The 24,963-nt window shown below is 57.1% G+C and overlaps 1 protein-coding gene across 1 annotated transcript in view; it reads right to left on the minus strand.

Moving 5' to 3' along the window:
• LOC144731604 (fibrillin-2-like) overlaps positions 1–24,963 on the minus strand; it is a 129,568-nt gene that overhangs the window by 22,784 nt on the left and 81,821 nt on the right. The window contains exons 26-49 of the mRNA XM_078612782.1: positions 24,556–24,684; positions 21,808–21,933; positions 20,083–20,208; positions 19,512–19,634; positions 18,853–18,978; positions 18,149–18,274; positions 17,621–17,743; positions 16,855–16,980; positions 16,194–16,319; positions 15,752–15,874; positions 12,976–13,098; positions 11,608–11,769; positions 11,412–11,480; positions 9,873–9,992; positions 8,578–8,703; positions 7,458–7,607; positions 6,431–6,502; positions 4,858–4,983; positions 4,085–4,210; positions 2,632–2,757; positions 1,508–1,624; positions 647–775; positions 296–415; positions 1–124 (exon numbers count right to left, since the gene is read on the minus strand). The exon at positions 1–124 is cut by the window's left edge and continues 2 nt beyond it. Of these exons, the coding sequence (XP_078468908.1) occupies positions 1–124; positions 296–415; positions 647–775; positions 1,508–1,624; positions 2,632–2,757; positions 4,085–4,210; positions 4,858–4,983; positions 6,431–6,502; positions 7,458–7,607; positions 8,578–8,703; positions 9,873–9,992; positions 11,412–11,480; positions 11,608–11,769; positions 12,976–13,098; positions 15,752–15,874; positions 16,194–16,319; positions 16,855–16,980; positions 17,621–17,743; positions 18,149–18,274; positions 18,853–18,978; positions 19,512–19,634; positions 20,083–20,208; positions 21,808–21,933; positions 24,556–24,684 (2,944 nt within the window). The remainder of the gene's footprint in view (positions 125–295; positions 416–646; positions 776–1,507; positions 1,625–2,631; positions 2,758–4,084; positions 4,211–4,857; positions 4,984–6,430; positions 6,503–7,457; positions 7,608–8,577; positions 8,704–9,872; positions 9,993–11,411; positions 11,481–11,607; positions 11,770–12,975; positions 13,099–15,751; positions 15,875–16,193; positions 16,320–16,854; positions 16,981–17,620; positions 17,744–18,148; positions 18,275–18,852; positions 18,979–19,511; positions 19,635–20,082; positions 20,209–21,807; positions 21,934–24,555; positions 24,685–24,963) is intronic.

Raw genomic sequence — 24,963 nt, forward strand, 5'->3', positions numbered from 1 at the left:
AAACAGCGGCGCCCGTTCTGCGACAGCATGAAGCCGGGCGGACAGTCGCAGCGGAAGCTCCCCGGCGTGTTGGTGCACGCGCCGAACAGGCACGTGTTGGGCACCACCAGGCACTCGTTGAGGTCTGCGGCGGCGCGCGTGGTGGAGAGGGCGGAGCAGGAGGGGGAGGTGGCGAGGGAAGGAGGGGAATAAGGCGGAGCGACGATCGTCGGGAAAAGCCATCGCGATTTATTTTTAATCACAATAATTTACAACGACGCCGATGGCGTGGTTCCGGCGACGGTCGAGGACTTACCGACGCAGTGGTCGTTCTTGACCTCGTAGCCCGGGGGGCACATGCAGCGGAAGGAGCCGTCCATGTTCTGGCAGACCCCCGGGTAGCAGGTGGTGGGATCGGCCACGCACTCGTTAATGTCTGCAGGGAGCGTGAGAGCGGACGCGGTGGGGGGGGTGCGGACACGCGTGAGCCATGGCCCTTTCGGACCGCTCGACGTTACCGACACGACATCTCCTTGCGGAGAGAAGGCAAGAAACGGACGCTCTGCGAGTTTTAATTAGACCTCCCTCCCCACTAACGATGATGGTAGCTGACGACGATCGCGCGTGCACGACCTTCCCGCCAGGCCCGCGCCGCGTCGCCGCGTACCGACGCAGTGCTTGTTGTCGGCGCTGAGCTCGTAGCCGTCCTGGCACAGGCAGCGGAAGGAGCCGATGGAGTTGAAGCAGCGGCCGCTGCGGCACACCTGGGAGCTCGGCGCAGAGCACTCGTCGATGTCTGCACGCCACACCGCACCACATCACAACACGTCACACCACGCCACGTCACACCACGTCACACCACACCACGCCACGTCACACCACAGCCACGTCACACCACGCCACGTCACACCGCGTCACACCACACCACGCCACGTCACACCACGCCACGTCACACCACGTCACACCACGCCACGTCATGTCACGTCACACCATGTCACGTCATGCCACGTCACACCACGCCACATCACACCGCGTCACACCACACCACGCCACGTCACACCACGTCACACCACGCCACGTCACGCCACGTCACACCGCGTCGCACCGCCCCACACCACTGTTGGGCCACGTGCTGTTAGCGAGTGGCACCTGTGCAGAGCAGCACTGCTCACGAGGGGGGTGGGTGGCCAACACCACGCCACGCCGCCTTCGCCTCCTGTGCTGATACTTACACACTGCACCAGCTACTCATTTAAGGCCGAGTCAGCCTAGAGGATATCTATACAAAACTAGAATAAAGATCCCCCGTTTAGCCTGGACAGACTGTCGGGCCAAGTGCTGTTAGCGAGCACCTCATGACAGCACAGAAGGGGTGAGGTGGCCAGCGCCGTGCCCAGCCGCCTTTGTCTCCCGAGTGTCGATGTTTACTGCACACCACAACCCAAGGTACTCATTTGAGTCCAAGTCGACCTCTATAGTAAGAAACATCGCCACGCTAACGTGCCGTGGGGGGGGGGGGGTTGTTTACCGATGCAGTCGTTGTTGTGCGTGAGCTCGAAGCCGGGGAAGCAGAGGCAGTTGTAGGATCCCACCGTGTTGCGGCAGGTGCCGTTACCGCACGGCTGGCGCTCACACTCGTCGATGTCTAACGGGGGCGAGAGAGAGACAGAGAGACAGAGAGACAGAGAGAGAGACAGAGAGAGAGAGACAGACAGAGAGACAGAGAGACAGACAGAGAGAGAGAGAGAGACAGAGAAAGAAACAGACAGAGAGACAGAGACAGACAGAGAGACAGACAGAGAGAGAGACAGACAGACATACAGAGAGACAGACATAGAGAGACAGACAGAGAGAGAGAGACAGACAGAGAGACAGACAGAGAGAGAGACAGAGAGAGAGAGACAGAGAGACAGAGAGACAGACAGAGAGACAGAGAGAGAGAGACAGACAGAGAGACAGAGAGACAGACAGAGAGAGAGAGACAGACAGACAGACATACAGAGAGACAGACATAGAGAGACAGACAGACATAGAGAGACAGACAGAGAGAGACGGGTGGCAGGGAGGGTCAATCTCTTGACTCCTGACCCGGCTCGCCGCAATCAGCCAGAGCAACAACCACAAAAAAGAGCAAATAATAAATAAATAAATAACCACAGAGCGCAAGCGAGGAAGCAGTCGAGTGGAAGTCGGCGCCAACAACGGCAGCGTGGCGCAGGAAAGCCAGCGCACAACCGCCTGCGAGCACATGACGAGTAGCAGACGTAGAGCAACTTCGTTGCTGGCGATCGCGACGGCCAAGTTCGATTGCTTAAACAAATGGTGCCTGGTAATGTTGGTCTGGAAGGCCAGCTGGCTGACGGAGTACATATCGCGTGATTTATACGAGGAGACGCAGAATGGAGTTCTGGCGGTGGCGGTGGTTGCGGCCGCGGCGGTGGTGGTGATGGCGTTGGTGATGGTGGCGGTAGCGGCGGTGGTGGCAGCGGTGGTGGCGGTAGCGGAGGTGGTGGCGGCGGCGATGGTGGTGAAGGTGGCGATGGCGACGATGGTGGTGGCGGTGGTGGCGGCGGTGGTGGCGGTAGCGGAGGTGGTGGCGGCGGCGATGGTGGTGAAGGTGGCGATGGTGACGATGGTGGTGGCGGTGGTTACCCATGCACATGGTGCTGTCGTCCGTCCCCTTGAAGCCGTTGTGGCAGTGGCAGCGGTAGCTCCCGCGGGTGTCCACGCACTCGCCGTGGCTGCACACGTTGGGGATCTCGCTGCACTCGTTGCGATCTGCCCCACACAGACAAAGGACAAAGATCCAGCACCCCCCACCACGTGGCCTTCAACAGGCCGTTGGAGCAAGTGCCGTTAGCGAGTAGCGCCGACGGAGGCCGGCACGACGCACGAGTGGGCGATCAGCACCACGCCCGGCCGCCTTTGTCCCCCCGGTGCTGATGTTTAAACACCGCGCCGGTTACTCAATTGAGGCTGAGTTGACCTAGCGGAGGCCCAGTACTGGTTCAGATATCGGCCGCGAGTGGAAACTTGGGAACCTGGGTCGCTGGGTTTGTAGTGCAGTGTGCTAACCGCTGTGCCACCCTTCCACGCCACACACACACAGACAACGGCACAGGCTCAACATCGTCAGTGTAAGGAAACAAATCCTCAATGCTACGATAGCCCATTTTGGAAAGTCGTGGTGACTGGTCAGCTTTATTGCGTTAAAAAATGTTTTATTTCGTATTGGAACGTTTCCCTTGCCCCCGTGGGCGTATGGAAGTGGTTTTCCGCAGTGAATCTTTAACGAGGAGGGGGCCCTGAAGGCGATCCAAGCTGGGGACGACGACATTCACTGCCCATTCCTGTTTCTGTATTGACCCCATGGAGCCACGTTAACTACTTCACCTGGTATACAGGAGGTCGTGGGTTCGATCCCGACCCTGACGCCTGCTGTTGTATATTTGGAGTTTGCGTCTCTCTCTCTCTCTCTCTCCCAGTGGTCTCGTGGATTTTTCTCCGAGTCCTCCGGTTCTTCCCCCCACATTTATAATCAACATCACGCATTTAGAGCATTTGGCTGATATAAATTTCCACGCGATAAGCTACTTCGTTCAGCTATCATTTGTGATAGCCAGGGCGCTTTGGAAGAAGAGCCAGAGAGCTCAGCGGGCCTTACCTGTTAAAAATATAAAATAAATAGTTTCAAGTTTACATCACGGCTGGTTCCAGCGTCGGCCCGGATAAAAGTGTGCGGCTCCGACTCTTTACACGTTCACACGGCAAGAAGCCCATCCATCATACGCCAAGGCATCGTTTCAGCACCTTGACGCCGAGCTCCGAGCCCACCTCGTCGGCCGCCAAGGGCCCCCGTGGGAAAGTGCGTCGGGGCGCGCAAACCCGGAGCGTGAACCGCGCCGGGGCTCGCAACGCTGCGACGTGGCACTGCACCTCCCCGAGCCGCCCGGCTCTCCCCACCTCGTCGCCCGCTCGTGCCACGGCCACGAGCCACCGAGGGCACGGGGGGCGGAAAGTCCTTGACGCGAGTCGCGAGCGGAGCGCGGTGCCCGTGAGCGGAGCGCGGTGCCCGTGAGCGGAGCGCCGGCTCTCCCTTCCTCACCGATGCAGGCGCCCGCAGGGGAGAGCTTGTAGCCGGCGCCGCACTCGCAGCGGTAGCCGCCCGGGATGTTGATGCAGTCCGCGTTGCGCTGGCACAGCGTGTCGCCGTTCACGCACTCGTCGATGTCTGCGATGGGGAGAGCGGGGAGGGCGGGGGGGGGAGCGGGTGGGAAGGCAGGGGGGGCGGGGGGGGGCGGGGGGGGCGGGCGCGATGTAAAGCGGCGGCATCGGCGAGGATTAAAATTAAGCAACGTTTTCACGCGTCTGGGAAACGTGCATTAAAGCATTAAAGCAGCACTGTAAAGTCTTGCTGCTGTCACTGCTTTATTTGTCTCCAGCAATCTGACTCCTCGTTCGGGGGGCTCCTCCGTCGGGCCGGGCGCCCGGGGCAGCCCCCCGCCCGCCCCCCCCGGCCCTTGCCACGCTGACGACGCCACCGGCAACGCACCAACGCCACAGACGTTTCGACTGCACTTGGGGTGTGTGTGTGTGCTCACTGCCCCACAAAGTGGTACTTCTCTTAGCGACCCCGGAGGGACGGCGAGCCTGGTCTACCGCCAATCGGGCTTTGAAGTCGCAAATTGCGAAGCGCGCTCCCTCTGCCGCAGAGCCTTACCTGGTCGGAATTTATTTAGGGGCGCCAGGAAGTCAACATCCATGCGGTCTGCTGGGTATTTACACGACGTGCGGTGTCGGGTGCCGAGCGGGTGAATGGGTAGTGCGACGATGGCGGTGATGACGTGTGGCGAGCGTGGGTCGGGGCAGGCGACCGACCTTCGCAGATGAGCAGCTGATCGCTGTAGCTGAAGCCCATGGGACACTCGCAACGGAAGCTGCCCAGCTGATTGATGCACACGCCGTTGGCACACACCCCGGGGATCTCCCGGCATTCGTCGATGTCTGCAGGTCACCGGCACGCACTCGTGATCATCGTCATCATCGTCGTCATTATCGTTGTTATCATCGTCATTATTTGTATCATCATTGTCATCTTTATCATCGTCATCATCGACGTCATCATCGTCGTCATCGTCGTCATCATTGTCGTCATTATCATTTTTATCATCGTCATCTTTATCGTTATCATTGTCATCATCGTGATCATCATCATCATAGTGATCATCATCGTGATCATCATTATAACCATGAAAGCAAGCAACACCTCCAAGCAAGCAGGCCAAGAACGACAATGGATAGAAGCACGCAGGTACACGAGAAGAAGCACAGCTGCCGATCACCCACAAGTGGTGGTGGTGGTGGGGTCACAATGGCAGCTAAGCCAGACGAGATGCCCTTTGATGCGGCGTAATTTGTTGTCTGTTAACAGATTTGGGTGAAGAAGAGATTCATCGCCCCATACTCCATGACGCACCCACAAACATTCCGCTTCAGTCTAACAAAATAATAATAATCGTTTAGAATTCATAACGATCACAGTTTCCATTCAGCCAGAGTACAGAACGACCCAGAGGCAGCCAGAACCGGCGCTAATAATTGCCTGAGCTCTGGTGTCCTACATTGAGACTTTTGGCCAACTCCGTTCATGGCACAGTTCTTTACACGCGTCGGAGGAAGCGCGGAAGAAAACCCCACGGGTGCGCGGGGTGAGCAACGCAACGATGCCCCCGTCACGGACGGAACTGAACCCACTCGCTCGCTCCGCCTTCGCACCCTGGCCACAGCGCCCGCGGGCAGGGCGGGAGGCGGGGGGACTTTGGCGAGCGTGATCCGCCAACCCTCGCCGCAATGCGGCGCGCCCGCCAGGAGCACCTGGCACGGCACGAGTGGAGTCGTGCGGTCGGCACACGACACATTTGTTGTTCCCCCGGCACCGAGGTTCACACATCGCACCGGGTACTCATTTAAGGCTGAATCCACCTGAGGGGTATACACAAGATTGTGCGGACGCTAATTGGGAGTTGATGGCCACGAATTCAATGTACATCACCAGGATCACCCATGAACAAAGACAAAGATCCCCCGTATAGCCTGCGCAGACTGTGGGAATGGACTGTTGGGAGCAGGGTTGTTAGCGGATCCCCTACGAAGGCTGGCATGGCACACGAGGGGTTGGGTGGCCGGCACCGACCGCCTTTGTCTCCCCAATGCTGATATTTACACTTCACACCGGCTACTCATTTAAGGCTGAGTCAGCCTAGAGGTGGGGGGGATGGCTCAGGATGGGTTCAAATATTTCACCTCTGCTGTGGGTCACGAGCAGGGAATCGATCTCGGGTCACTGGGTTTGTAGCGAACCACACTGCCGCTCCCCACGCCGCTGACCATCCGCCCCACGCACACACACGGCCAGGGGCAACACGGGACTCTATCCACGTGCGGGACTTACCGACCGCCTTGCCCGTGTGGATGTCAATGATGAAGCCGGGCAGCTGGTTTCCGCACAGCTGCGTGTACCCCGCTGCAAGACAGAAGCGACGACGCACGACCACATTGGCAAGACTCGTGAATAAATGTTGCTTGCACGTTGTTTAGGGGTCGGTTTTGTTTTCCTTCTCTCTCCATTCGTCCCTCTTGGCGCAGACCCCCGACAACAACAACAACGACGACAAAAGTAGTTTTCGATTTTCTTCCACATTTCATAGAGAAGTACGCGCCGAGGACAAACGCAGGCTGGGGAGAGCAACGACGCGCGGTGAAAGTTTGGATTTTTTTTCGCGTCAGCTCCCATTACGCCGCGTTTGAAACGTCCGCGGGACGTCCGCGGGACGTTTTCTTGGCAGGAGCGAGCGGCTCCCCCCTTGCCGACGCGCCGGCGGCCTCGACGGCGCGCATGCGGGCGCCAAAACAAACGGGCACCGCGCCACAATCGCCGCCACGATAACACCCAGCGTGGGGCGGGGTGGGGGGACACCAACAACAACAGCAGCAGCAGCAAGTGGCTCCATCCCACCTCGTTCGTTCTCACCCGTTAAGCAATGCCAGAGACCGATTTCACGAAACAAACCAACCGGGACCCTGCATCACGGGCAGGGTCGGACCCAGAGATTCCGAGCGCATCTCTCCCGGAGCTCCTACCCCGATATACGTCTCCCAACGGACCCCAAGTCTAATCCTTGGCCTGTGTAATATCGGCTTCTCAGAATTCCTTCTATTAAAACAAAACAATTCCATTTCAGTTCGTCGAATTTTACCCGAACCTGACTTCAGCGGGAAAAAATTTAATCTGACGGCGAGCCAAGTTTGGCAGCGATTGCCGAGGGTAGTCAGGGTGGTCCAACCGCAGCAAAGCCGGCGGAGGCTCGGGTCCCACACGGGTGTGCGCAGGTGCGCGTCCGTGACAAAGTTTCAAGCGTATTTTGCTTAACCGGGTGAGACCTCAAGAGAGGAGAGCCTGGATGGGTGCGTCGCGTTACCGGTGGCCGGGGCGGGGCAGGCCTCGCACGGCTTATTCCAGGCCTTGCCCACGTTGTAGGAGCAGCAGCACATCTTCTTGGTGAGGTTATAGGGCAGCTCCCCCTCGCACGTCTCGTTGTAGCTCTTGTAGCAGAAGCTCTTGCGCATGTCTGCACGCAACGGCGGGGCGTGCATCAAAGCACGCAACTCGAGTTATTGCCGAGCAAACAAAACTTAGAGCAGCCTGTTCTGGAGGCCCCAAACAGGCTGAGATATCGGTTTTCCAACCGATAGGACTACAGTAGCACAGTGTGTGCACACAACTGTATCACCACTTTCCCACCCATGGCAAGACAATCATCTGGCCGCCCACTCTTTAACCGCAAAGGCTGCTGGCGAAAGTGTTCGTGAGCGACAATTAAAGCCATCAGTCCACGGGAGCGGGCGGCACGGATGGCCACCGCTTGTGCTGAAGGTTACACACCACGCCGGCTCCTCGTTGAAGGCGGAGGTTCACCTGGGTAAGGTGGCCCCCCAAGACATCGGCATTATCCATGGCAGTGCGTGAACCAATTAACCCCCTCCACTCCCCGTTACGCGTGCACGCAAAGACAAAGATCCCCCGTATAGTCTTTAACAGATTATTGAGGCAAGTGCTTGTTCTCGAGCAGCACCTATGAAGGCCGGCATGAAATGTGGGTGGTCAGCCCCATGCCTGGCCCCCTTTGTGTCCCCAGTGACGATGTTAACACATCACACCAGGTCCTTGTTCCGGTTCAAATATTCCCTGGCACTGTTAGTCGTGAGCAGGATTCCAACTCGGGTTGCTGGGTTCATAGTGCAGTGCGCTAACCGCTGCACTACCGCTCCCCACATGCACAACAACAGAGACCCAAGCACACACACACGCACGCGAAGCAAATAACAGACACCCACTCTAGTCATATAGCCATGCACAAGGTGGTTTAGTATCCCATTGAATATTTTATCTCGGGGCATCAAACCCCAACCCTTCTCCGGGGGGGGGGGGGGGGTGGCCTATTTTCTGGAACTCAGCTGCGGACAGCTCCCCCACCCTCGCACGTAGACACAAGAAGCGGACGAACCGACCCTCCGGCGCTCGCAGTGGCCGACTCTTACCCATGCAGCTGTTGCCTCCGTGCACCTGCACGTAGTCGGAGGGGCACACGCAGGTGTAGTTGCCCAGCGTGTTGTAGCACGTGCCCGGGCCGCACACGCCGGGGCTCCGCGAGCACTCGTCGATGTCTGCCTCCGACAAGCGAGAAGGACGGAGATTACGGCGTGCAGCCTCGGGCGGACGCTTAGAGGGGGGTGCGTTGAAATACGCGAGCGGTTGTGTAACAAAAATGATAATATCCTGTATTGAGCTTAGAAAGCGTCACTTAAGTCTCAACATTTTTTATTTTCCGGGGGGCCCTCAACTCAATGGGAACGGCAGGGCGGGTGGAGGGAGCTTAGTCAATTCCATCTCCATTTTTATTTGCGATTTGCGGCACCGCGTTGGCGGGGTGTTACCTCCCGGTAGGCAGGAGGTCGTGGGTTCGATCCCGACCCTGACACCTTTCTTTTGTTTTTCCCTCCACATTTAGAATGAACGTGCATTTAGCGTATTTTGGCTGCTATAAATTTCCACGTGATAATAAGCCACTTCGTTGAGCTATCATTTGCGGCCATGGCACTTCTGAAAAATGGCTGTATAGCTCAGTGGGCCTTAACTGGTAAGATAGAAATAGTTTCGTCTCGTTTTTAGTTTATTTGGGAGGAAACTGGAGAACCCGGAGAGAATGCAACATGGCCTCTCCAAAGGTTCAACACAAATGGATTCAAGAACCCACTTGCTATACTGCCCACTTATTGGAGCACCGATATGGTGAGGTATCATATCCCTCCTGGTACGCAGCAAGTCGTGGGTTCAATCCTGGACCCTGGCGATGCCTGTTGTATATTTGGAGTCCGCGTGTTTTCTTTCCCCGTGGTGGTAATGTGGATTTTCTCCGGGTCCCTGCGGTATTGCCACCCACCACATTTAGAATCAACACGCGTTTAGATTACGTGATGAAGATATAAGCCACTTATGTGTGGCCAGGTCGCCTCTGAAAAATAACTAATAGCTCAGTGGGCTTTAGCTGGTAAATAAAATAGCTTAATTTCAGCTTATAGCATGGCTTTCTCGGCTGTTCAGTGGCCTAGCAAGTTTCGTGAGTGTTAACAAATCGGTGCACGATACACCGAATCCTTACCACCGGAGTCTAGGGTCAGCGTGCCGCACAAGCGAGGACCGATTACGTTGGCGCTCGCTCGTTTTATGATCTCCCTTCACGCCCGGGAGTTCGGTCGAAACGCACGAGCCGAGAGATTGCGCGTGACGGGCGCGGGATGGGCGCACAAGCAGGGCGGCAACGCACGGTACGCACCCTCGCAGATGCGCTCGTTCCGGAAGTACCCAGGCGGGCACACGCACATATACGTTCCAAACGTGTTCACGCAGTTCCCACCCTGGCACAGCCCTGGCAGCTCCTGGCACTCGTCGATGTCTGCACAGATGGCGCACACACACACACACACAAGGCAGAGATCCCCCGTATAGCCTTGGAACAACTTGTTGGGGCAAGTGCTGTTAGCGAGCACCTATGAAGGCCGGCACGGCGCATGAGGGGGTGGGTGGCCAGCGCCACGTCCGGCCACCTTTGTCTCCCCAGTGCTGATGTTTACACAGCGTGCCAGGTACTCAATTAAGGCAGAGTCGACCTAGGGGAGGCACAGGACACGTTCAGATATTCGCCACTATTCTTTGGCCGTGAGCGGGAAGGGAATTCGGGTGACTGGGTTCGTAGCGGAGTGCGCTAACTGCTGCGCGACCACTTGTTGTCCTTCCCCGCATGATCTTGGTTGGCTACGTGCGGTGGCTACGTGCGGTGCGAAAGAAGTTCAACATAAATACAACACACACAAGTGGCACCTTCACACGGGCAACAACGAATCATAGCAACAGCTGTGTGAAGCGTCAGGCATCTCGAAATTGGCCTCGCTAAGTAACATCACGTACTATGAAAGTGAAGCAAAGCGGAGTTCGAATCGCAATCTGTGATAGCAGCCCTGTAGTCCGTAACGTATCTGTCTTTGCTGCAGTGCGGCCATCATACAAATATAGTCCCGTATAAATTGTATTTACGAAGAATTTAATTGCAGCTGCAACAAAAACTAATTTTCCGTCTCCCAATTTAACTCCGTTGGTTCCCTTGGCGCCGTGGCAGGAGGAGAAGAAAATTCCAAATTTGGAATTTGCGCAGCTGAACGTCTCTGTGGGCCCTTGGCCTTCATCATCACGACCAGGGACACCAAACTTTTATATAATCTCTTCAACAAACCCACCGCATACGTCAAAAAACACCAAATTTAGCATTGCCAGAGATGGAAGTCAACCAACTTGAACTGAACGTAATGGGGTATTTTTTGTGTAGTCGTTGGTGACGGGGCTGAGGCCATCAACTCACTACACTTGAGGACTGGTTTAATCACAGGCAGCAGCTGCCTGCAATTCGAATCCCAGAATCTCAGCGGTGCCTTCTCAGCCAGGATCTCAGCGGTGCCAACTCAGCCAGGATCTCAGGGAACCCAGAATCTCAGCGGTGATGACTCAGCCAGGATCTCAGGGAACCCAGAATCTCAGCGGTGCCTTCTCAGCCAGGATCCCAGTGGTTCCAACTCAGCTAGGATCCCAGCGAACCCCGGATCTCAGCGGTGCCAACTAGGTCAGCATCCCAGCGTTTGTGACCTCTGACCCAACCTGGTCAACCTTCCACCTCTTATTCACAGTGATGGCTGAGATCCAAATTCAAAGCAAGGATCTCATGTGGCACCGGCTCAGTCTCTGACAAAGTAGTAGCCTCATTGGGCCACCCGGCCAACTTCTGTCCAAGGCATGTTAAATGTAAACGTAGAATAAGTGTTACCTTCCAGGATGACTGTGATTGGATTTGGCCTGAAGCCCTCTCCTCCGGGACACAGGGTCTTGTACTCATCTGTGGAATGCAGCAGCAGCAGCAGCATTGAGGAGGGTCACAGGAAGCACTGTGAGCAGAAACAAAGCCTGTCTGTAAGGCCCCTTTACACGTGGGAGGCCGGACCCATGAGCTCGTGCCCTCTGACCTGTGCTGGAGACTGGGCAGATCTCGCAGGGGTTTCCCCAGGCGCGTCCGAGCGAGCAGCAGCAGGAGGCGCGCGTCACCCCGACGCCAATCTCCGCGCTGCAGCTGAACCCCCCGTCGCCTCGCGGCTCCGGCTCAAAGAAGCAGCTTCCCACACGCGTGTCTGTGGCACAAGGACAAAGATCCCCGTATTTAGCCTTGAACAGACTGCTGGGGCAGGTGCTGTCAAGGAGCGCCTATGAAGGCCGCAATGGCGTAGGAAGCGGTGGTGTGGCCAAAGCCAAGTCCGGCCACTTTGTTTCCCCAGATCTGATGTTTTACACACCACATCGGGTACTTAATTTAGGCTGAGTTAACCTAGGGGAGGCCCAGGAGCGGTTAAGATATTCGCTATTACTTTTTTCGGTCGTGAGCGAGAATCGAACCCGGGTAGCAGTGTTCGTAGCTTGGCGCACGAACAACCACACTTTCGCTACACTACCGCTCCTCGCACCAACACAATGCACGTACACTTGCACATGTACACAAGCGCCTATATATTTTGCACTTACACAATCATAAGCAGGTGCGTGCACGCACACAGAGGCAGGCTTAAGTTTGGCGTGTCACAGCTGTACGGTCTGGGCCAAATTCATATCCAGGTGCGAGTGTGGACAGGCGGACTCGACTATAAAGTAGGTCAGGACGTACATGTGCACACGAATGCCTGCACGCTCGCCTAGGACGCATCTCCTTGACTGATCACAGGCCACGCAAGCCCGGTCACGCGGTGAAATGAAAAAAAACATACGCATTCTGAATCTGGGGGGAAGAAGTATGTGAAAACGATTAACGAAATCACAAACACTTGGCGGAGGCCAAGGATGACAAAGCACAGATGTCCACGGCGAGGCCGAGGGAGCGTGGCCGAGCCTGGCCTCGTTTCGGCGCGACGAGCGCCGGGGGCCACGCGGTCCGCGACGAGGAGGCCCGTCGTCATCGCTGCACCGTCCGGCCTTCGTCTACCGCAGCGTTCTTCATTGCAAGGCCCGCGAGCCGCTGGTGGCCCCCTGGTGGCCTCTAGTGCGGCCCCTGACGTGCGGCTCCCGACAATGCACGTGACGACAGCCCCCGTCATCGTCGTGCTGCTGTTAAACCCCAATGGTTTCAAATGTGTGGCGGCCCTCACGCTGTGATGATGTCTTATCGGCGAAAGTGGCCCCCCCACCTCTGAAAATGTCAGCGTAGAACACTGGCCTATGCCTCGTCGAAAACGCCACTGCTCACGTCGGGAACTGGCCGGAAACAAGAACAGAAGTCAAAAGTGCAGAGCAAAAACAAACGCGAGGCCGGCGCGCGGCGAGGAGCGACCCGCCCCGTCGGTACGCACCGACGCAGCCCACGCCCGTGGGGTTGAGCTCAAAGTCGGGCGGGCAGTTGCAGATGTAGCTGCCCGGCGTGTTGGCGCAGATGCCGTTGATGCAGTTCACCGGGTCCCCGCACTCGTTCACATCTGCGAGCGGGAGAATGTCCTCCGTCAGCGGATGGCGGGGGAGAGCGGGGGGGGGGGGGGGGTGGGGGGGGGTAGAGGACTCGCTGCGTGATACTCTACGAGGCAACGCCTCAGCCGGCTTGCTCTCTATCCTTGTGCATGATGGCAGCAACACATCTAGGAGCTAAAATGCCGATGTCAAGGTCGGCGAGCCACGGTGAGAGGGCTTTAGGATAGAAAGTAGGTGTCATTGTTTTTCTACGGCCCGTCATCCTCTGTCGAAGGAACGCAGAACACGGCGGCTTGAACTTTACGGTTCACAGTTTTGGTTTGCACGGCCACGTTCGCACTGCTGTGGCTCGCGCCTTTAAATGTCCCTGTTGGGTGGGAGAAGGTAGAGCCTCGAGTCACCTCAAACATAACTCGTGCCGTCATCAAGGCGAAATGCACGTCGTTAATTCGAATATAGAAACGATCGGTAGGAGCCGGTTCATTTGCAGGTACCGGTGGGTGGGTGATTTCTTTGCCGGCGGTTATTTTGTCCACGGTGTTCGTGTTAAGTGGAAAATAGGCAGCCTTCGTCGCGTCTTGCTGCGAGCCAAATCAAATCTTCAAACGTTTGGCACGTTTAGCATTCGTGCCACGCGCACGCAGCGAGGCCACCGCGAAGACGCTACAGCACCGCCTGGAACATTCGCGAAATATTCACGCGGCGCACTGCGTATAAATCAAGTTGTAGTTGAACGTAATTGCGATTTCATTGCTTTTTTTTCTCCCATCCTTAGCGTGCGCACTGCTGCACAATTCCTCGCGCCATTCAACCGATTTAATCAAAGGAAGTCCCAGCAAGTTTAATTGCGCCGCAGTGAACGTAGTTCAACATTTCTATTTTGTTAAAATTGGATCTCTATTCCCTCGCAGCTGCATTGCTCGTGGTGTCACAGCGGGCGCACGCACACGCGCGCAGGACAGCCTGGCGCTCACTTGATTTTCCAAATTAACGAGGCTCCGTGGTTTGCATACAATAAGCACAACATTGGACTGATCTCGCAGAGGCGTATAAGACGAAGATCCCCCGTGTAGCCTTAACAGACCGTTGGGACAAGTGCTGATTAGTGAGCACCAATGAAGGCCGGCAACTGTGGCACACGAGGGGGGCGGGTGGCCAGCGCCACACTCGACCGCCTTTGTCTCCGTAGTAACGATGTTTACACGTCGTACCAGGTGCTCATTTCGAAGCCGAATCAACCTAGGGGGCCCAGGACCGATTCAGATAATCGCCACCGGCGGTGGCCGTGAGCGGGGAATCGAACTCGGCGCGCTAACCGCTGCTGCGCCGCCGCTCCCCACATAGCCGCACCCGAGCACAGCGGCCTCCAGCACGGCGCTACGTCTACGAACATCGGGGGGCGCGCCACCGTTGTTCCCTGTGCTCCGAAAACATCGCTCATCCAGCGTGTCGCTTCCAAAAAACTAAACATAATGTTTTCGATCGGAGGCAGAGCGATGGAATCAGCTCGTGTGCAGGCACCAGTTGAATTGCTACGCCGCAGGATCGTGAGCGGTAGCTGGCGGCCTGGGGGAAGGCCTTCATCCAGCAGCGGATTAGCCATGGCTGGAGAGTTTACATATATATTTATATATTTATATATTACATCTATTGGACCTTTTTGCCAGTTTCGAAATGATGAAAAAATAACAATCGGCTTCACCCTTTCTGGCAATAACACAGGAGGTGTTCAGATGTTCAAACACCAAGTAGACAACACACACCGATTCCAAGGCATCAAGTCTGCATTAACCACACGTGCTTATGCAAACAAACATTCTCTGATATTGTATGCAATGTCTTTGAAACTGATTGGCCTACACCAGAGACAGCCTTATTTTGTATGCCCTTGCAATAGGTGTTGTCTGTGTGGCGATTGAACATCTGAACACCTACTGTGTTACTGCCAGCAAGGGTGAAGCCGATTCTTCTTTTGTCACCATATAAATCTCACCGAGAAAAATCCCTCGCGATGGAACATCCCGTCTGCGAGGGGTGTCCGAGGTGTTGTTTGACACCCGATGATGATGTGCATGCAGACATTTTAAAAACGATGATGACAATGACGACGATGAACAGTCTGAAATAACCTGAATTCGATGAAAAATCCAACTTACTCTGCCTTGTTTGTGGAGAGCACCTATCCTTCGGTGGCCCCGGCACAGAGCTATATATTCTTTGGTATTCTCATAAATGTTATCGATGGCAATAACAAAAAATGTATTTCAACTCGTAATGTGCACGGTATTCTCTCGGTCTCGATGAGGGAGGGCAACTACTCAGAGGCGCGAGTACTCCATCGACGGTGAACCCATCGGCTCGCTGCGCCTGCGAACCCGGTTTAATAACAACAGTCTAATAACGGCGCAGGTTTAATAACGACAGTCTAGTTTCGACGGTTTAATAACGACGGTCTAATAACGATGCCGGTTTAATAAGGACAGTCTAGTAACGACGGTTTAATAACAACGGTCTAATAACGGCGCCGATTTAATAACGACAGTCTAGTTTCGACGGTTTAAAAACGACGGTCTAATAACGACGCCGGTTTAATAACGACGATGGGCGGAGGGGTGATTGTGGCACGACGGAGCCGGGGGACCCGGCGGTGCCGTGCCGACGCACCGGTGCAGTTCCCTCCACTGTGGTCCAGCTCGTAGCCATCGTCGCACACGCAGCGGAACGTCCCCGGCAGGTTCTGGCACGAGCCAAACACGCAGATGTTGTGGAACGCGCACTCGTCGATGTCTGTTGTGGGGGGGGGGGGGGGGTGGGCGGTGGGGGGGAGAGGGGTGGTTAGCACGAAGAGTCACTCACTAGCACCGCACTCGGCCCGCGGGGGGCGAGGGGGGTAAGGGGGGGTGAGGGGGGCGAGGGGGCGAGGGGGGTGAGGGGGGCGAGGGGGCGAGGGGGGGCCAGGGGGTGAGGGGGGGCGAGGGGGGCGAGGGGGGTGAGGGGGGCGAGGGGGTGAGGGGGGCGAGGGGGAGAGGGGGGCGAGGGGGGTGAGGGGGGGTGAGGGGGGCGAGGGGGAGAGGGGGGCGAGGGGGGGGGCGACGGCACGACGTACCCTGGCAGGCCTTGCTGTCTTCGCTGGGAGCGAAGCCCATCTCGCACTCGCAGCGGTAGCCGCCCGGCGCGTTCAGACACTGCCCGTTCTCGCACAGGTCCACGTTGTCGGCACACTCGTCCATGTCTAGATCGCGGGGGGGGGGGGGGGTGGGGAGGGGGGCGAGGGGAGAGCGGGTACCGGCATTGTGACGTCGTCGGAACTTTCCGACGCGCAGCGACCCCCCAGTGAAGAGGGAGCGGAGAATCACCGCCGTGGAAAAGGAAAACCTTCCAGAGAATTCTGAACGTTTCCGTGTGAAGAGCAATGCAACGGACGAGGAAGGAAGCCCTGACAAAGAAATCGAGGCTACTAATTCAGGCAAATGTGCAGTGCGGGGAAACTACAATATTTCGGAGGCGACTTGACCAGGATGGCGACGGAGGGAACTCTGGAGGGACCTCGTGCAAGAGGATCTGACTGGAGGTCAATCGTCAAAGCGCCGGACGGGCTGGAAGCTATCTCCGTTGAACGACGCTCGCGGCGGACACCGAGAAGCGGAGAGGCCATTGTGAGGGGACATCAACTGCCACAAGAGCCAAGGAGAGAGGCAAGCAGCGGGCCAGGGTGCTCGCGGCCCAGGTGGATTGGCGATCGGGAGTGGAGCGCCGGGAGGCCCGACCTGAGCAGGAGTGGCCGTCCCCAGAGAAGCCGTCCTTGCACACGCAGCGGAACGAGCCCGGTGTGTTCACGCAGTCGGCGCTCGCGCTGCACTTGTGCGTCCCGTTGGTGCCGCACTCGTCCACGTCTGCGGTAGAGCACGTGCACACGTGCGCACACACACGCACGAATACAATCACATAGATGCAAAGATCCCCCATATAGCCTTTAGCTGTTAGCGAGTAGCACCTATGAAGGCACGGTACACAAGGGGGTGGGTGGACAGCACCACGCTCGGCCGCCGGCCTTTGCCTCGTCGGTGCGGATGTTTACACGGAGCACCACGTAATCATTTAAGGCCGAGTCGACCTAAGGAAGGCTCAGAACCGGTTCAGATATTCGTCACCGATGTTGGTAGTGAGCGAGAATCAAACTTCGACACACATGCGCACACACAGAGGACTACCCTGGTAAAAAACCATGACACGCACACAAAATTGCAAATATACAGAATATAAACTTGTTTACAGCTACATTTCTAATGCCCCCTGCTTTACACCTGCGCGTGCTTTTGCACGAGGAGCTGGGTCTGAGAAGCAACGCCTGGAGGCCTCGGGGCAGAATGCCACGTGGGGCCCCCTGATAGGCCCGTTGTGGGGCTCCCTTTCGTTGGGAGGCCTGGGGATAAGTTCCCCATTCATCCCCCCCCCCCATTCTCTGCATGGCCCCCATCGACTGATCTGCAGGTCTCCGGGGTCACGAGGTCACACGGTCTCGGGGGTTCTCACCGTGACAACGCGTCCCGTCTCCATCCCAGCCGTCGTTGCACACGCAGCGGAAGCCTCCGAGCACGTTGCTGCACTCGGCGTTCACGTCGCAGTTGTGGGCTCCGATCTCGCACTCGTCCACGTCTAGGCCCGGGGAAGGGAGGAGGCGAGAGAGGCGGTTATCCGCTTCGACACGTAATAACACAATCGCGTTTTTGGTCCATCGGCCTATTGGCCTGTTGAATACATGTTTTGCAAGTAGCAATCGTTTAAACAGGCAAAACTTCTGGGCCTGTTTTGACTTTCCGAGTCTTAGCGGAGGCGCGGCTTCGTAGACAAATGCTGTGGGGTTTCTTTACAGCAAGGAAGGGAGCGGCCTCCATATACGCACTGTGGTGCCAGCAGTGTGACGGATCGAAACGCCATTTTATTTTCACGCGATGAAAACACGACGACTCGTTGCTTTACCGATTGCTTTATTACCCATGGGCCTACGACGGCGCACGACACGCACGCACGTCACGTGCGTGGAGTGCGAAGGAGCCTCACCCGTGCACCCCGACGTTCCTTTGCGCACGTGGAACCCGTTCTGGCAGTGGCAGATGAAGGAGCCGCGCGTGTTCTCGCAGTCGCCGTAGAGGCAGATGTTGGGGTTGAGGTCGCACTCGTTCACATCTGCGAACCAGGTCGGGCGGGGACAGGGGGCGGGGAGCCGAGGGTCAGCATCGGGGTCACCGGCTCATCAAGTCTCGCGGTCATCGTACACGGATTGCGCCATGAAGAAGCTACATCCTGTTGTGTCGCACAGCGGCGGGATACACACGTCGTGTGGAACGAAACGGGTGTAAGCGGGGTGGAGGAAGAGCTACTGTAGGCCGAGGTCGTGACCTGTTCTGTAGCTCACGCAGAACTTCTCTGATTTCCCCTCGCTGTGTTGCGCACGCGGGAGCCACGTTTTAACGCTTAATCAGCGACCTCTTAACCGCTGCAAATACAGGGAGCGAGCCGCTCACGAAACCGAACACAATCTGGCACGGGAACGCGTAGGAGACGGATTTATTTCCAGCCGATTTCTTTCCTTTACTCGCAAAACCGAAACGCGCGAACGCGTTCGTCACGGCCTCGCTACGGTCCTTCGGGTCCGTTCCCCCGGCGAAGACCCCGTCTATGGGGCCCGGCGACCAGCAAGGGTCGCGAGCTGGACGACCCTCGACGGAGGGAGAGAGAGGCGCGGACGGACACGGCGGCCTCACCCAGGCAGATCTTCATGTCCATGGAGGCCATGAATCCGTCGTAGCAGAGGCAGCGGTAGTCGCCGGGGACGTTGGTGCACTGACCGCCCTCGCACACGTCCGGGCTGTCCTCGCACTCGTCAATGTCTGGAGGAGGAGGCGGCGAGAATCAATCACGGGCGACAACGCAACCGTTGATTTCAACCAGATGTCGACAACGCACCGTACATAGCCAACCGTGCTTGATCGGAGGCACGGGGGAATGACAACAAATGAAACACAAAAAGTAGTTTTAAAAAAATTCGTTAATGTTACAGAACATAAAAACAACAGCAGCAGCAGCGGTAAGTAGGACCTGGGTCTGCACTCGTTTGATCAAATTTTCTTATTCTTCTTCTTCCGTATTGATATGAATTGACTATGAATAATAATGTCAACAGTGTTCGCTCGCTCTCGTAGGGAGAGAACGACTTGGAGGCGCGAAGAAACACGGGCAGCAATCGCGCAAGCTCTGCAGTCCTCTGTTTATTAAGGTGTTATAGGCCAACTAAAAAGTGTTTACAGGTGGGAGGAAACCAGAGCACCTGGAGAAAATCCACTCACGCGAGGGGGAAACACTCTATCCCATACAGACGGAGCAGCCGGGCGATCGGTGCAGGCCAATCGGTGTGGGGCCTCACCTGCACAGGTGCGCGTGTCGGGAAGCAGAGCGAAGCCCATGTTGCAGCTGCACTCGTAGCTGCCCTCGGCGTTGGCGCAGTGCGTGTCGCAGCCTCCGTTCTGGATGGTGCACTCGTCAATGTCTGCGCAGCGGGAGGGAGGGCACGCAACGTGAACAACGACGCGGCGCGACGAGAGCGAGCGCGGGCGGACACGAGCACAAAGCAGGCGGCCACTTGTTGTTTTGAGCCGTGCGCTCATTTGACCGCGTTCCACTGTCGAAACCGCCCAGCCTCCTCTGACGTCCTCAATCTTCGGGCTGCCGATGCCTCGAGCGAGACGCCGCCCCTCCCCCCGGTGCGATCGCGGCTCCCGGCGCGCTCGGCGCGGTCAGCCCTCTGGCAGAGGAGGCGAGGAGCTCGGCGTGAACGCAACGGCCGTCTGTCCAGTCAGTCGACTTCGTGATACCGGCTCCCGGCGCCCTGAGTCAGCTCAGTCAGTCAACTTGGTCGCAAGTCTTTGGGCTGCATGCAAAGCGGGTGGTGAGGGAGTCTAGGATGACGACGGTGTTCCGTGCGCGGACGCACGTACCGACGCACGCCTGGCGGTCGCGCGTGGTCTGGTAGCCCGGGTTGCACGTGCACTGGAAGGTGCCCACCATGTTCACGCAGCGCCCGTTGCGGCACAGGCTGTCGCTCAGCGAACACTCGTTCACGTCTGTGGGGAAGGAAGGAAGGAAAAAATAAAGGGGCAACGAATAATCGCGATCGAAACGCGGCCGCCACTCGCCTGCCGCGTCCAGGCACTGGGGCGGTCGCCACGGGACGGTGGGGCGAGGCGCACACGCGTTCGCGTGATCGCAGGGCCCTCCAGCAAACGACTTTCGCCCACATGTGCAACCCGACCGCTGATTGTCGGCGGCGAGCCGGCGGGCGGCTGCCGGCAGGGGGAAGCGCTCCGGGTGAAGAGTCGTCGGAAAGCGCGGCGTAATTAGCTACCGGAGAGTTTGCGAGAGGAGCGGAGGGCTTTCCAGGAAAATTAGGCGGATGGGGGTCAAACAAGGTTCAGGCTTCCGCTGTTAATTAGGGTAAGCGCCGGTCTCGCCAGCGGGGCATCAATTTGTCCTCTGGGTGCTCTCCACAGCTGCCCCCTCCCCCCACTAAGATGGGGCACATCCATCAGTGGAGGACCCCACACTGGGCTCTGAGCAGGAAACTCAGCCCCGCACGGACCCCGGAGGGACGGGCGCACGGATCCTCTCTCGAGAGAGAGAGAGAGAGAGACAGTGGGAGCGTTTACGTTTAAAATGAAATGAATATACACGCTAATTTGTAACGTGATTGCCCAACTCCGTGAAACGAGTGTGTATACACTCACAACAGCACGTACAGGGCTCAGCAAGCACGCAGTCACTCACCCCTACCTCACGATCCGATGAATCGCAACGATCTGAGATAGCAGTTTCAATCAAGAATTCATTATCTGTTGCCTCGGTTTATGTTTTTACCGTCGCATTTATATAGTTCATCATTTTGCCGTGTTTCGTATCGCGCCGTCCCGTTCACTCTATTCGGTGGCATCGTGAAACAGTTGTACGAGTTAAAACGTAATTATTAAATCGATGCGTGCATCAAGAATCGAGCGCCAGTCGCCCTCGGTGGGCGGATCGTCGCGTGCGCAGTCAACACGGCCGTCACACGCGCATCATACCTTGCGCTCCCCACATCTGGATGCGTTTAAACGAGAGGCACATGGTTAATGAGGAGAGCAGCGGCTGCTTGGCACAGATCACAAGAGGAAGTGGCTCCAAGTGGGTGGGCTTGGGGAAGGGACAGCGTGGGATTGTGAATGGGGAAGGGATCGGCGTGGGATTGTGAATGGGGAAGGGATCGGCGTGGGATTGTGAATGCTTGGGAAAGAGTGGGATTGTAATTGGGAAGAGACAGCATGGGATTGTAAATGGGAAGGGGTTATGGGCGGGGGCGTTATGGGCATACGTGGGTACGAGTGCGTGAGTACGAGTGCGTGGGTACGAGTGCGTGGGTACGAGTGCGTGGGTACGAGTGCGTGGGTACGAGTGCGTGGGTACGAGTGCATGGGTACGAGTGCGTGGGTACGAGTGCGTGGGTACGAGTGCGTGGGTACGAGTGCGTGGGTACGAGTGCGTGGGTACGAGTGCGTGGGTACGAGTGCGTGGGTACGAGTGCGTGGGTACGAGTGCGTGGGTACGAGTGCGTGGGTACGAGTGCGTGGGTACGAGTGCGTGGGTACGAGTGCGTGGGTACGCGAACGTGGGCATGCGTGCGCGTGGTTTACCAACGCAGGCAAATCCGTCTGGAGTGAGCTCGTGCCCCGGCGGGCACAGGCACTTGAAGCTGCCGTCCGTGTTCACGCACGTGCCTCCCCGGCACAGCGAGTGGTCTCTCTCGCACTCGTCCACGTCTGCCACGCAGGGAAACACGCGCGCACAAACACACGCACACAAGTGCACGAACACACGCACACAAGTGCACACGCGCACACACATACACGCACACATGCGCGCACACACGCACCCCGACGAGAATTGGTGAATTCCGTGACTTAGCACTGAGCTGGCACGAAAAAAATTAATACGTTATGTTCGAGTTTTTCTACTTGATTTTGCCAATGTCAACATTTTCACGTGAGTGACATGCGACAAACACGCTTTGCCGTGCGTGTAACAGATGTGTCATTGAGTTGTGCATAAAGAGGCCGATTGAAATACCTTGACAAGTGATTTTGTAATATCATATTCCAGGGCCGGATTTTTTTCTAAGTTAAAAATAATATTCCCATCCCTCCCAAACCCTCCCCCCTGCAGAGAATCCCTTGTGAGATGGAACACCGTCTCACTACGACAGTGTTTACTAATTTTTCTGATCATTTGGAGTTTGCATGCCCCGTGATCCGCGCGGCTTTTTCTACAGGTTTTCCCCTGCACATTTAAAAACGTTTGGCTGCTATACATTTCTACGTGATACGCCACTTCGTTCAGGGCTATCATTTGTGATGGCCAGGTCGCTTCTGAAAAGGAACTACATAGCTCAGTGGGCCTTACTTGGTAAAATTATTTGTAAAAAAATGTAAGTTAAGTTTAGATTGCCTCCTTATCCATTGGCACCAAACGGGACAGATTGGTAACACTATAAAAAAACGATCATCGCATGCGCGGGGACCCTGGGAACACCCCGAGGCTGCCAGTACCAGTCCGAGGCTGCCAGTACCAGTTCGAGGCGGCCAGTACCAGTTTGAGACAGCCAGTACCAGTTCTAGGCTGTCAGTACCAGTTCTAGGCTGCCAGTACCAGTTCGAGGCGGCCAGTACCAGTTTGAGTCGGCCAGTACCAGTTCGAGGCGGCCAGTACCAGTTCTAGGCGGCCAGTACCAGTTCGAGGCTGCCAGTACCAGTTCGAGGCGGCCTGTACCAGTTCGAGGCGGCCAGTACCAGTTCTAGGCGGCCTGTACCAGTTCGAGGCGGCCTGTACCAGTTCGAGGCGGCCTGTACCAGTTCGAGGCGGCCTGTACCAGTTCGAGGCGGCCAGTACCAGTTCGAGGCGGCCTGTACCAGTTCGAGGCGGCCAGTACCAGTTCGAGGCGGCCTGTACCAGTTCGAGGCGGCCAGTACCAGTTCGAGGCGGCCTGTACCAGTTCGAGGCGGCCGGTACCAGTTCGAGGCGGCCTGTACCAGTTCGAGGCGGCCTGTACCAGTTCGAGGCGGCCAGTACCAGTTCGAGGCGGCCAGTACCAGTTCGAGGCGGCCAGTACCAGTTCTAGGCGGCCTGTACCAGTTCGAGGCTGCCAGTACCAGTTCGAGGCGGCCTGTACCAGTTCGAGGCGGCCTGTACCAGTTCGAGGCGGCCAGTACCAGTTCTAGGCGGCCTGTACCAGTTCGAGGCTGCCAGTACCAGTTCGAGGTGGCCGGTACCAGTTCGAGGCGGCCAGTACCAGTTCGAGGCGGCATGTACCAGTTCGAGGCGGCCAGTACCAGTTCGAGGCGGCCTGTACCAGTTCGAGGCGGCCAGTACCAGTTCGAGGCGGCCTGTACCAGTTCGAGGCGGCCAGTACCAGTTCGAGACGGCCAGTACCAGTTCGAGGCAGCCAGTACCAGTTCGAGGCGGCCAGTACCAGTTCGAGACGGCCAGTACCAGTTCGAGGCAGCCAGTACCAGTTCGAGGCAGCCAGTACCAGTTCTAGGCAGCCAGTACCAGTTCGAGGCTGCCAGTACCAATTCGAGTCGGCCAGTACCAGTTCTAGGCAGCCAGTACCAGTTCAAGGCTGCCAGTACCAGTTCGAGGCAGCCAGTACCAGTTCGAGGCGGCCAGTACCAGTTCGAGGCGGCCTGTACCAGTTCGAGGCGGCCAGTACCAGTTCGAGGCGGCCTGTACCAGTTCGAGGCGGCCAGTACCAGTTCGAGACGGCCAGTACCAGTTCGAGGCAGCCAGTACCAGTTCGAGGCGGCCAGTACCAGTTCGAGACGGCCAGTACCAGTTCGAGGCAGCCAGTACCAGTTCGAGGCAGCCAGTACCAGTTCTAGGCAGCCAGTACCAGTTCGAGGCTGCCAGTACCAGTTCGAGTCGGCCAGTACCAGTTCTAGGCAGCCAGTACCAGTTCAAGGCTGCCAGTACCAGTTCTAGGCAGCCAGTACCAGTTCTAGGCAGCCAGTACCAGTTCGAGGCTGCCAGTACCAGTTCGAGTCGGCCAGTACCAGTTCTAGGCAGCCAGTACCAGTTCGAGTCGGCCAGTACCAGTTCTAGGCGGCCAGTACCAGTTCCAGGCTGCCAGTACCCACCGTAAGAAGAAAGATCCCCGCGCGTGCACGTGTTCTCCGCGCAGCCCGCTCATAACGTTACGGCGGAAGAGGAATTGCTACGGACAAATTTTAGCGGCTGTTAAGCTCGACAATTTACGTTTCTGCAGGAAAGGAAGAAACTAATAATTTTTTGTTTGTTTTGGCGCTTGCGGAGCGATAACACATCGAAGGGGAAACGTGACGGTGTGACGTCGCCCCGAGGGTGATAGCGTGCTGCGCACAGGGGCATACCCATGCAGTTCTTCATCATCATGAAGCCGCTCTCGTAGCCCTCGAAGCACTCGCACTCGAAGCTGCCGGGCGTGTTCACGCACGCACCGTGCCCGCACAGGTCCGGGGAGATCCGGCACTCGTCGATGTCTGAGCGGGCGCAAGAGGGACCACAGCATCAACGCCGCCCGCCGTGGCCGTCACAACAGCGGCAGCACCATCGCAATCACCAGCAGCAGCATCACAATCATCGTCAGCAGCAGCATCACTATCACAATCATCAGCAGCACCATCGCAATCATCATCAGCAGCACCATCGCAATCATCATCAGCAGCACCACTATCACAATGTCCATTCATTACTAATTGATAGTGACGTCACAGCGGCACCCGTGCCAGGCTAGGTAAACTTTGAGGCCTTGTGGCAGG

Source organism: Lampetra planeri, chromosome 39 (genome assembly GCF_965212315.1).
Source record: "Lampetra planeri chromosome 39, kcLamPlan1.2.h2, whole genome shotgun sequence".
Classification (NCBI taxonomy): Eukaryota; Metazoa; Chordata; class Hyperoartia; order Petromyzontiformes; family Petromyzontidae; genus Lampetra; species Lampetra planeri.